The sequence below is a fragment of the Buteo buteo genome, chromosome Z (assembly GCF_964188355.1).
Source record: "Buteo buteo chromosome Z, bButBut1.hap1.1, whole genome shotgun sequence".
In the NCBI taxonomy this organism is placed as follows: domain Eukaryota; kingdom Metazoa; phylum Chordata; class Aves; order Accipitriformes; family Accipitridae; genus Buteo; species Buteo buteo.
In genome coordinates this window covers 20567463-20580188 of record NC_134204.1, presented here as the reverse complement: position 1 = coordinate 20580188, position 12726 = coordinate 20567463, and the positions used below count along the sequence as shown (strand labels likewise).

Sequence of the window (12726 nt, the reverse complement as noted above, 5' to 3'; positions counted from 1 at the left end):
AATTTTTCTAAACTATTGGTATAGGTAGCAAACATCCCCAAGCACTGGATATGAACATTCTGATTAATTTCAGTAATTAAAAGTTCTTAAGAATTATCAGACAAACCCAATAGAAATACCACTCTTGAGATGGTATTCAAGAGAAGCAATAGGTCTCAAGCCAAAATAGATGCTGCTTTCTGAACATTCCTTTTTAAAAGACATTCTACGTAATTCTCACCTTTAACATCTCTATGGATTATCTGATTCTCATGGAGGTAAGAAAGGCCACGTAATAGTTGTTCTGTGTAATTAATAATAACTGATTCTTTGAAGGCTCCATATTTACTTAACAAGTGAGCAACTGAACCCCCTAGAAGATAAAAAATGTATTTGATCAACGCTTATATTTTGTATTAGTAGAATGCAGCACTGCCTCCTAAAATTGGAACTTGGTATTGGTATTCCTAATTTATAACTAGATTCCCCCCCCCCCCAACATTAAAAAGTTTCATAGGCAAAAAGTAATATACTTGGTTACTTAATTACTTTCTACCTGGAACTGTACACATTAAAGACATTCTCTTCATGCTTCCTCATAATTTTATACCTCCTTAAAAGAATGTATAAAGACCTTAGTGTACAAAGTACTGTTGCTGAAAAAAAATACACATATTTATCCACATTTCACATTAACATTTAAGCAGCAGAACACTAGCTTGCTTTGGGGCAAAAGATACTTGCAGCCTTCAGTAAGCGTTCCCTCTCAGGATGTCAATTTACTTTTGTTACCATCCAAGTACCAATATATAGAAGCAAGTAGACAAGCAAGGAAAAGCAGTGTCTTCCTCTGTTTTCCACAACTGGTATATAGATCCTCAAGATTCTGGATTTCCGTTGTGCCTTTCAAAGTACTCTAATATAACTTGGGCTTGAATGAGGTAAAGACAATCCCTGACATTTCATTACCTAAATAATATTGTTTCAGAAAAATCATAGTTAAATAAAGTTAAAACACCCTTAGTTTTGAGAAAATATTTTCTACACTACTGCTTGTAATAACATACTTGGGCTTTGCTTGTTAGGACTCTGGTATTGCTAAGCAGTTTCTGCCAAAGAACGTAAGTTAAGGTGCAATGCTTTCTTTTATAAGAAATAAGAATGTATAAAACATCAAATCTAGTCTTGATAACTGGATGGCAACAACATATAATCCCATTCATAAAATTAATAAAGCTCCTTCTTAAAAAAAGGATATAGACTTTCTTGTCCCTGCTGTATAGAATAATGAAAAGATTTCACTATTTGTTACTAAATTACCACTCAACACATTTAGGATTTGAACATGTTTTTCCTGAAGTATGCTGCTTACTACCTACTATTAGACATTTACTTTAAGTTCTTAAATGCCTTTGCACGTCACCTCGCACAACTTTTATGAAAACGCTTGGGACAAAAACAAGTGACAGGTATTCCAAACTTTCTAGCAAAGTTATTTTTAATAATAACTTAAAGTTACACAGGTACACTGAAAATGCAACAGTGTGATGTATTTCCAAGTGAAGTGCCTGTCTCAAGTTTCTAACTCCTCGATTAGATTCAGAAATTGAGGAAAAAGTAGTAGGAATTTTTATTCAGGGCTTCCAACTGCTTTAACTGTATGACAGATTAGGTATGGAAAATTCCAAATAAAAAAAAAAAGAATGCACCAGTAAGAATATGACCACTTAAACTGTTCTGTAAGTAGACCTTTATACTGGTTACCAACAGGAATGAAAACACAAATTTGCAAACTGAAGTGATGCAAAATGCAGTATGAAACTACATAGTTCAAGACACAACTGATACTTCAATTTTCTTTGGCACAGTAATTGTTTACCTGCCATCCATTCAATAAAGAGGTTGTAGTTGCTCTTCTCACATGTAGCACCTAACATTCGAATAATGTTAGGATGGTTCAGATGACTCATCATCCTTATTTCTTCTCTCAGTGCTTCAACTACCTCTTCTTGCTCAGAGGATGTGTTCCTGACATATGTCACCTGTTTTGAAATATATTATTCAGACTTACGTAATTACCAGTGCCATAACCCCCCTTTTAGTACAGTAACAAGAATGGATGGTTTTCCATCCCTTTTCACCATCTGGAAATAGCAAGTATTCTTGTATCTCAAGCCCCTTCAGCTGAGAACATACCTCCCTGTTAGACAGTCATAGAAAATGAAGAGTCATCTTCTGGGGAAATACCAACAAAAAATCTCTCCCAGTATGGAGTGGGGAAACTCCCCTCTTCACTCTCCTGCTTAAACTAGGACTTTATTTTTTTTTTCTTTTTCAGATGTTGAAGAAAAGAAATTAAGATAAGGCCTGAAATGGGATTCTGTCAGTGTTGTTATTTGTAAGATTTTTACCAGTTTAACCGTACTATCTGTTTCATAACTAAACCTCTTATCCCAGAAATTTGATGGGGGCTGGGGGACAGGGAAAGCAGATCAGAAGTCCTGTAGTGGAACTAGAACCAACCCCAGCTCTGACCCATAGTAAATCTCAAATAATGCTATGCTGCAGAGAATTTCCCCTGGGCATCAGAATCATCAGTATCATCTCTCCAGGAGGAGCATCAAGGACTACATGGACAGTCCTACTCCTTCACAAGGAAGACAGTTTCAGAGGAGGAACAGCTGATGACAGGTATTCTTTCCCTGATGAAATGTTTTGAAATTGCTCAATTCCATAGGTATAAATTCATTCTAGAATTAATAAGAAAATGTGGGGACACTAAGATTCTCTCTATATTGGTATCACTGATCCAGACCTGGGGCACCTAAAGCCTGAAAGATTTGCTCACATCTAGAACCTTCAAAAATCTTGAGTGAAGCATGTGCATTTGAGCCTGTTTTCTCAGTCATACTTCTGTATCTGTTGATTTAAATATTAAAAATACTTGGCTCAAAGCTGGCTGTTGGATCAGAGGAAACAAACATTAAACTACATTTCCTCCACTTAAACTGTTTTAGGAAAAGAAGTCTTGACAAGTAAGGGGAAACTACTTTTAACAGCTACCTTGCAAAGGGGGCAGTAAGTTGGAATCAAGAGATCTGGGCTCCATTCCTAACTGTCACTGTTTTATGAACATGATAAAAGTAAAAATGCATTTGAAGAACTATGAAAGAAAATGGGCATATAAAAAAAAATTACAGGTTAGGGGTTTTTTTTTTTCATTTTAAGAAATGAAAAAAACCTGAAAATGTTATGTTAATACCATGCACATACAGACTTTTTATTATGTATTATGTGAGAACACATGACAGGGAGCAGAGGAAGCAAGGAATACAAGAAGTCTGTGAGGACAGAGAGCTTTTATATTTAATACTTCAAAGAAATATTGAAGAACAAGCACAATATATTCAAGAAAGTGAAGTATTTGAAGTATTTACCTGTTTTACAGCCATTAATGTCCCTGTTCCTACATCTTGAGCTTGATAACAGGAAGAGAAAGCTCCAAGACCAATTTGCTGACCTTTAAGCCATTCTGCATCTTCTCTATAATGGTGTTTTGCTTTGGTATGTCCAGGCAGGGTTTCTGGTGTCTGCAAATTGAATTCCAAATCAATTCCATGTTTACTAGCATACATCTAAGATGTAGACTTTCTGGAAGGTTATGAAATATCCAAGCTTATATGCTTCTCCTCTCCCTTACAGTTCTTTGTACTGTATGTTATACATGTTTCAGCTGAGACCAGAATACCAGTGTATTCCATAATCCACATACTCCTACTGTATGCAAGAACAAAGAGCCTCCTCTGTGTTACTAGCTGAAGGTGAAAGGCAAAATTTAAGGACACAAACAGGAGCAAGCCTTTTTTCCTATTCCTATTCTCACATCTAATTAAGGTTTTAGTTAGCAACTATAGTAAACACAACCAAAATCCTGTTATTTTCTACTTAATTTATTTCTCCCATTTTATGCTTCACACGTTGTTACCTCATGCAAAGGACCACAAAGAAAATACTCCTTTCTCTATTCTTATTTCTTGTTCTTTTGTCTACTTGCAAACAAGCATCTTTCTTCTGACTTCTAAAGTATCTCACATCTCTCTCAAGATGTGCTGACAACAAGATCTCTTACAACTCTGCCTTTTCTTTCAGAAACTAGTTTGGTTTTGTACAATTGCCTTCAAAGTCAGACTCAGTACAGTTCTACTCCTGCTTAAAACCTCTGTCCTCATTTCCTGATTTCCCCACTTTTACACTTCCTTCTTTGCCATTTTAAAAGTTGTTACACAACAGGATGTTTCTCTTCCAAATACCTTCTCTAAGCTTGTTAATAACCATGGAAGGATTCTGTCAGCACCCTCAACTGGCAGACTGTTTATACTCCAACTCCTACGAGAGGGTATTGGGTATCTTTAGGTTTTATATAACTTTGGAAACATAACAGCACTGCTTTATAAATTCAGTGAGCCTCAGTTGAGACTTATGCTAAATTCTCGCATGTATACTTACATCCTGCTGAATGATTATGATATCTTCACCATTTTCAACCTGTAGCTGGGGAATTATTGGCAGGGCATCTTGAGATGCTGACATTGCCATAGCAATAGCCAAAGCTTCCTCCTCTTCAGCTTCCATCTTTTCCTTGCATTTTTGATTATGATTTACATCATCTTTGTAAGTATCATCATTTTCTGCCCGCTCAGGAGAAAGAACTGCAACTTCAGACTTGAATGTAACTGTGCCATCACTTGTTGGCATAGAGGCCTCCAGCAGGTCCTCAATACTGGAATTGAGCTCTGCATTAACATCCAATCGACATTTTTCATCTACTGGTGTGAACACTGTCTCTTCACTTGGTATAACTGCACTGCTACTACTACTACTGTTGCCGTCACACTGTGAAATATCATTCAGGTCAAGTGTCATACTGTTTTTTAAGGTTTCTCCCTGCTTGTTCACATCACTGGGGGTGGGTCGTGATGGCTTTGGCCTGTGTATGTGACTGGATGGCAATGGCCTGGCTTGGGTAAAAACTGGAGAAAGTTTCTCTGGTTCTTTATTTTCAGAACAGTTTCTTTGAAACTGCAGAGAAAGTTTCCGCTGTGTTTGAGGAGAAGGTGAGGGAATTTTGCAGGGAACAAATCCCTGAGGTCTGAGTTTAGAGACATCTGTTACAGTTCCAGCTGGTACAGATGGGCTTGAAGGAGACAGAAGCGTTGGGAATAGTGACTGGGAATGACTGGATGAGGGAGAAGAGTTCAAACACTGACTGTGGGGTTTTCCTTTTGTTTGAATGGCTGGCTTTGGTTGCTCAGTGGTTACTGATGAAACAGGAAGACCCGCAGCAAGGCCAGCCAGTGTCTCAGAAATGTCCTCTGGACTGGCACTCAGTTTTTTGTCACTTAAACCTTTCCCACTTTTCCCTGATAACTGGACAGTATTGTTAGGAGTATTACTTTCTGTAGCTTCTGGAGAGTTATCTGGTACAGGTAGCTGCAAAAAGTCTTCATGTTGACATTCCCCAGAGTGCATTTCTTCCATGCCTAGCTGGATGGCTTCTGCAATTTCCATTTCATCTGCTATTGCCATCAGACGTCGACGCATCCTTGCATAATGAGTTGAGCTTGTCACACTCAACATTTCTAACAGCTTTACAAAAACATGGGGCACTCTTGCCACCATTCTTGCTGCGCTCAAAAATACTCTCCGCGATAGTTTACCAACCATTGAGTGGGAATTGTCAATTGACTGCAAGGCGAAAGTTAAGAGGGAGAGAAGTTTCTTATACCTAAAAAAAAAGAAAAGAGATGTTTTATACACTGAGATACTCTAGGTAACTAGTGCCAAGAAAGCCATTTCAAGACAATGTATTTAGCTGTCAGTTCTGCAGTAGAAAGGACACTTATTGCTGCATTGGTGCTTCAAAATTGATTCACAGGTCAAAAGTTTTTTTAAAAAGGCAACCATTTACTCCATAAAGCAAGCACACTTTTGCATATAAATATATACTACTTGTTTACCAGAATTAGAACAACTATTTTTTAAGAAATCACCAACACCGCTTTCAACTACAAACAGTAATAGTCACAAAGTGTAAGCAAGTACCTGTCTACTATGGTATCAGCCTGTGAAACATCTCCACAGATAATGTGGGGATAAAATTCACCAGGGAATTCCAACAGAAGTCTGTCTATTAGACAAAGTCGCCCCAGTAGTGCTTGCCAGTTGCTAGATTCAGTTTGGGTTCCGAGAATACAATTTAAGACATAATCAACACCACCAATACCAATGGACCCTATAAAAAAATTGATAAAATAAGGATTAGGTATGTCCACCATCTAAATTCTGATCTAAATAAAGATCGGAAATGTATCATACAGGAATACACATTGCGTGCCCAAATTAATCCCCTCCCAAATTGCTAAGAGAAATACTGTTCCCTTTGCCATGCTACTATTGGATAAATCCTGTATTAAATTTAAAATACTTCAGTATATTTGTTTGTAATTATAATTCAATTATATATGAAGAGCTATTATTACCAGATTTAAGTATTTCTCTCCCAACTGCCAGCTCGCCTGCTTGGCCTTTACACATCTCCAATAGCGTTGAGACTGAAAGTTGACTTGTTCGACTATAGGAAATTAAAACCAAAAAATAACTCTTTTAGCAGATGCTTTCAAGGAAAAACATTCTAATCATTATATTTCAATAATCATTAGCTTGGAATTGTGTGTGGAAAATTTCATATCACTTTATTCCAATACATTTCTATAATCCTCTATCTGTAAGCTACCAATAGTTGTGACAGGTTTTACAAGGATACTTCCAGAAGTGTCACGTCTATCACTAAGAAATAAAGAAAACCCCAAATAGGACTTCATCCTCTTGCAACAACAGGCCAAATCCAGGAATTCAGCAACACAAGGAGCAGTTCTATTTCACTTATTCCTTTAACTTTAGATATTATATTGCTAGACTATTGCTGAGGCATCTCTAGCTGCAGTTTCAGAAGAAATGTTGCTTAGGAACTAAACTTAAAGAGACAAAAAAATAAGCTGGTGGGCTTCTGCATCAAATTTACAGTACAGATGAAGAAATGGTTGGTCTGGCAGAACAAACAGGGTAGCTTGGGATGGGAAGAAAAGGCCTACTCAAGCCAGAAATGCCAAGGGAATTCACCCAGAATAGCCATCTCCTAACATCACACTGTGAAATAAAAAGTAGAAGTGTTACATTAACACCTCATGTACAGATGTACAACAGCTTTTATTGAAGTAGGAAACATACATGATTGGTACTTGCTGACTGCTTAAAGGTAAGTCCTGAGAATTAGACTAAAGCAATATCAACTGAGATGGAGGGGATAGTTGATGACTGCACCTAACATGCTCCTTTATTTTAAGAGGGGGGGGAAAAGGCCTTGTAAAAGCAAAGTATCGTTTAAGATCTCTAAGAGTTGGAAAAATACAATCAAGTGCCTTCAAAACCCACATCTTTCAAGCTTTCAAGTTTGCTAGTAGCAATTAGACTTTAAAAAAAACACAATAAATTTATACTTATGATCCACACATTTCACTACCAACTATAAACTGTCTCCTAGTTCCACATAAATAGCAACAAATGAAGCTTCAAGACATTTTAGTAACAATCCAAAATAAATCTGAAATTCATGAGACACCATACCTGTTGGCATCTGCACATTTAACTAATATCGTCTCTACAACTGGCTTGAGAAGTCGCTGTAGTTTAGCCCTCTCTGCTAAAGTATGACAGGGAGTATATACCAGCATGGCTCTTAAAGTTTTCTAAGAGAAAGGAAGAAAGCAATACATACAAAATCGAATTAGCTACACATTTAAAATTTTTTTTTTTTAGAGAGTTGTAAATAGTTTTACATAAATCACATTCAAAGCATCAGTGAAATGTTCAAAGAATAAATAGCTTACTACATATCACTGTTAGAATTAGTCATGTATTCTTTGAGATTGGAAAGAACCTAGTCATAGAAGTAGTGTTAATACATAGCACTGTAGCAAGCATTTCCTTATATTTGGCCAGTGGAGCCATGCCATTCCACTCTTGCCAAGGATTTTGTTCATCCTGCTTTCAGATGATGGTTAAAAGTTAAGCCATCAGTGGTGCTCAACAACAATTACTAGGATTCCTGACTTCATGTATCTCCTCCCTTTCCCTCCCCTTCAAAAATGAAGTAAGTATGAAACTACTAGAATACAATGAGTAAACAACTACTTACTAAAGCAGCAACATACACTTTGTAGACAGGGTCGGCACAGACCATGGACAGCACACTGCAGCAGGATTCCACCACCACGTCTCCTGAGATACTGGTCTGAGATGACCCACTAGCTGCTCCCAGAGCTCCAGCACTTGTGTTGTTTCCATTGCTACTTCCAGAATTTCCAGTGCTTTCACCATTAGCTAGTAATAGAGCACCACTAACATCATGGGAAAGACGTCTAAGTGCCATCTCTCGTATATTCCAGTTCCGAGAAAACAAGCAGCCAACTAACTCCATTCCAAATACCTACCAAGGAAAAAGCAATGTTACAGAAGTTAAACTGAATAATACTGCAACTTAAGTACCTAAGAAGAAAAATCAAAAAGAGCAAAGAAATGTTTCTGGTGAAAAATCACCTTAAGAAGTCTGACAGCAAAAACGTGTCAGAAGGTACAGTGTCTTAAAAAAAAGACTCTGTGATAGAAATGAAACATCATAAATGATAAGTCATTGGGTCTCCAAAAATCCTGTTAAGAGAAGTGGGAGGATGAATGTGTGGATGGTTTCATTCACTTTGAATTTTAATTATTCAGTATGGAGTTTATTTCTAGACATTGATATAAGCAACCCTGAAACCAAGGTCCAGCTATACCGTACAAAAAATTACAGCAGAAATACAGGCAATATAAGTTCTCCCACTTTTAACTGCGTGACCTCTGCTCCACTGAACCCACCTCTAGACACTACAGGTTATTTAGGTCATTTGGCTTCTGCAACACAACTCAGGTAACAATAAGTGCCAACTGTATTTATGTGATACTTGCACAACCAAAACTAGAGTTAAGAATACTACATTTTATTACATGGACCTTTAACACAAGGCCTAAGGTGAAGTCCAAAACTGAAACCCCAGTTAAAACAGGACTGGAAAACCTTCTCTTCAGATGCAAGTTAAACATAATTCTTTCCAGTTAGAATCAATCAAAAAGCTGATGGGATTCAGAATAGATTTTTGAACTGTTGATCTGACAAATCTAGAAGAACAGTTCAAAATCAGTTTTTACCCTTGAAGCTTCTTTTACAAAGTAAAATTACCTGAATCCATGGCTCAGCTAAATCTTTATAGGCAGAAGGGATCTGTTGGACCCCATAATGAGTAAGGTTGAAATTGCTATCTTGGGTTCTTCTCTGTGATCCAGCTGTAGATTGCTGCTGAGTTTGTTGCTGAACCACACGCAGAACAGAAGAATCCACAGGGCTTGGCAATTCATGACTGCAGATTACAACAAACAACATGGATTAACAAATGAAACATTTCCTAAAGTAAATACTTCAGCATATTTAGGAACATCAACTAAGGATCCAGAAACAGACAGTTTCTTATACACAGACTGAATCCTTACCTATAGAAATCATGAGATCTCCATTTAGATCTACAAAGAGGACAGATAAGTGGCTCTCTGTTTCTTCTGCATTCTTCTGCCCCTGGAACACAGGAACAGGATAATACGTACTTCAGTTTTACAGCGTATAAAAGCAGAAGATGGCATTACTATTTCTGAGTCTTACTCAAGAATGTTAGTTTCAGGACAAACGCTTCTGAACTAAGCCATTTACAGCAGCCTGATAAATATGGACATTTAAACATTTTTTGCATGCAGAAGCACTTCAGTGTAGCACTACAACTAATATTAAAAGTTATGAAATGAACTGCAGTTCCTTTTGTACTTCAAACATAGGCAATACTTTTTCAAAAGCATTAAAATATGGGAGATGGAATTTTATTTGTTAAAGCAAACTGTAATAATTTACATACTTTATTTAATGTGCTATGTAAGCATACTCCATAATTCACTACGTAACCCTAGCTGATACCAGATGACTTTCATGCACAAGTCACAGGGGGCTGAAAGTCTGTTCCTAACCTTACTTGAATTGGACATAATCTTTTCACTCAGGTAAGAGAGGCTCAGACCTCTAGCCCTGCAGTTAACTTTTTTCTCAAAGCATCAAATTGCAAACTTGATTTGTGAATAACTGATAAAATAAGGCATATCAATAGTACCCGAATGATACCAAACTCTCACAAAGAGCTATGAGTCATCACTTAAGAGCAGGTTTCTGGTTTTTTTTCCCTTTTAAAACAAACAAAAAAACCCAACAAAAACACACCAAGTTATAATACTTTTGCATATTTAGAGGCACCAGAACTTGAACAAGACAAAGATGACAACGTACATATTGACATGCAGTGGTGGTGTAATTTGTTCCTGCAGCCATCTTCACACACAGTTAGGCTCTCTTCATCCAGCATGCCTAACAAACAAATGGGGCACATCTGTTCTTCTTCATCCTTCATACTATAAAAATAGATATTTGTGATTGTAAAAGTGGCATATCAGAATTCAGAACAGGCTTTAACAGTGAAAAAAATTAACTTCCAGTTTGGAACAGTCACTTCTGAAGAACTATAGGCTATTCATGAATCATTCTCCTAAACCTTGATCTGAATAAGTAAGCAACCAAATTTTTAGAAGCACTGAGTACAGAAAACACTTTGTTGAAAAGAAAGGGAAAGTCACAAAACACATGACATCTTTTTCAAACTAGGTCAGATACCAATTAGAGATTGAAAGGCCCAGCCTTTCAGGCACTTACATTTCCCCCTCCCCCGCCCCCCCCCCCGGCTTCTTTAAACAAACCAACCTTCACTTTTTTACTTATCATTTGGTTTTGAAAAACTAAGAAATCTTTATATTTTGAAAGCTACCCACATTTTTTTCCATTACACTCCTTTCGGAGCATTGAGTCACAAGGTAGTCTTTAGCCCATTACAAGAAACTGTAAATACTATTTGATGAACATATGTAAAACTCAAAAAAATTAACAGAAGATAACAGCCACCCAATAATTTTCTGCCACTAATAGAAACAGATGCTATAGATTCACATGAACACTAACATACCTACATGTCACATGTAGATTTTTGAAAAACCTTTTCCCCTGTTTTACATGTTGCTTCCATTTTATTTACCCCCACCTTAATTTTCAATTGGATATAACCAGAGGTTTAGCCAGAAGAATTATTCTGAACTTAAGTAACACGTAGTGAAAAACACAGATTTTCGTATTCTGTAATACTGTTTAAATGTGCAAAACTCTTACTATTCGTAACAAAAATTTAAGTTATAGTCAGTGTGTGTCAAAGTTTGCAGGAACCCTGCATTTGTTCACCAACAATATATTTTTAGAATAAAATTAATTTGTATGTACATTATGTCTATACACATATATTCACTTCTGTTTCCTTGCAAATGGTTGACATTATTTTTTTCCTTGAAAAATCCACAAAAATAAGCTTACAATGAAAAATTCATTTCCACAGCATGTATAGAAACACAAGTATTAATTTAAAACTTGTTTTTGAAGAATTTTAGTAAACCTAAAATAATTGCAAGTCACAGTAATTATCAGCACTGAGTAAACTTTTATCTCAAATGAATCTGATGCTCACTGTTCTCCAACACTTATATCATGCAAGATTAGACTTGCACAAAACAGCAACTTATCTCGTTGAACCAGTAATGCTAGGAACTAATCATCAGGTGTACTGGCAAGCAACTGAAAAATCTTTCATCCTGTAAAAAATGAGAACTAATGCAGCGAAGTTCACAATCCAGTGAAGCCAATTCTATGAAAAAAAAAAAAATTCCTGCACAAGGTATCTATGTTAAAGGACCTGACTTGCCAGATAAACACAATCTACTCTAGAACTACTGAACTGCTTTGTTTATGCAATTTATTTACAGTGACACAATTTGGCAATTTGAAAAAAGAAGTAAAAGTTGATGGGAAATTAAGGTCACAAAATGTACATCAGAATTATAAACCTGTCTGAATACATTCATCTGACTATATGCCTATTATCACAAAGTAACATATCAAGGTACTCCTTAAGTTAGGTTTCACTTTACACAAAAGAAAGCTTCAGTTTAGGTTGCCTTCTGTGGTTTGACCTCTATAGCGGATGTCTAGTTCACTCACTAATGCATGCATGCACAAATCACTTGTTTAAAAAAAATTAATATATTTTCAGAATCAAGGAGAAGAACATGCAAAATCACTCAAATAGCAGAAGTCGGGGGGGCAGTGGGAATCAAAGAATCAAACATCACTTAAAATTGGTAAATAAGGCATCGTTTAATATTGTATAAACTGTGAAAATCATAATAGTTTAATAGCTCCCTTAAAATAATTTAATCACCCATTTTACATGAAGTGTTTTTTTTAAATATACGCTTACTTATGTTTGTATATATGTATTTTTATATAAGTTTACACAAAGTGCATTTACCCCAAAATTTTTCAGCATATTGGAGAAATGCTTGTGATGATGACAAAGTAGGACAAGAGAAAAACAAAAATGTTTCTTCATTTGTCACCATTTGCACAAGTGCTGTATTTGAACAAATGCACAGAAATAGGTTTCCAAAGTTAATATATGCTTC

General features: G+C 36.3%; 1 protein-coding gene across 2 annotated transcripts in view; it reads right to left on the bottom strand.

Annotated features, from left to right (window-relative positions):
* Positions 1–12726, bottom strand: part of MAP3K1 (mitogen-activated protein kinase kinase kinase 1) — a 62755-nt gene that overhangs the window by 5495 nt on the left and 44534 nt on the right. For both annotated transcript variants that reach the window (XM_075019616.1, XM_075019617.1), the window contains exons 7-17: positions 10457–10578; positions 9622–9703; positions 9314–9491; positions 8234–8524; positions 7663–7784; positions 6519–6610; positions 6082–6271; positions 4486–5764; positions 3417–3569; positions 1859–2021; positions 221–352 (exon numbers count right to left, since the gene is read on the bottom strand). In XM_075019616.1, coding sequence (XP_074875717.1) covers positions 221–352; positions 1859–2021; positions 3417–3569; positions 4486–5764; positions 6082–6271; positions 6519–6610; positions 7663–7784; positions 8234–8524; positions 9314–9491; positions 9622–9703; positions 10457–10578 — 2804 coding nt within the window. The remainder of the gene's footprint in view (positions 1–220; positions 353–1858; positions 2022–3416; positions 3570–4485; positions 5765–6081; positions 6272–6518; positions 6611–7662; positions 7785–8233; positions 8525–9313; positions 9492–9621; positions 9704–10456; positions 10579–12726) is intronic.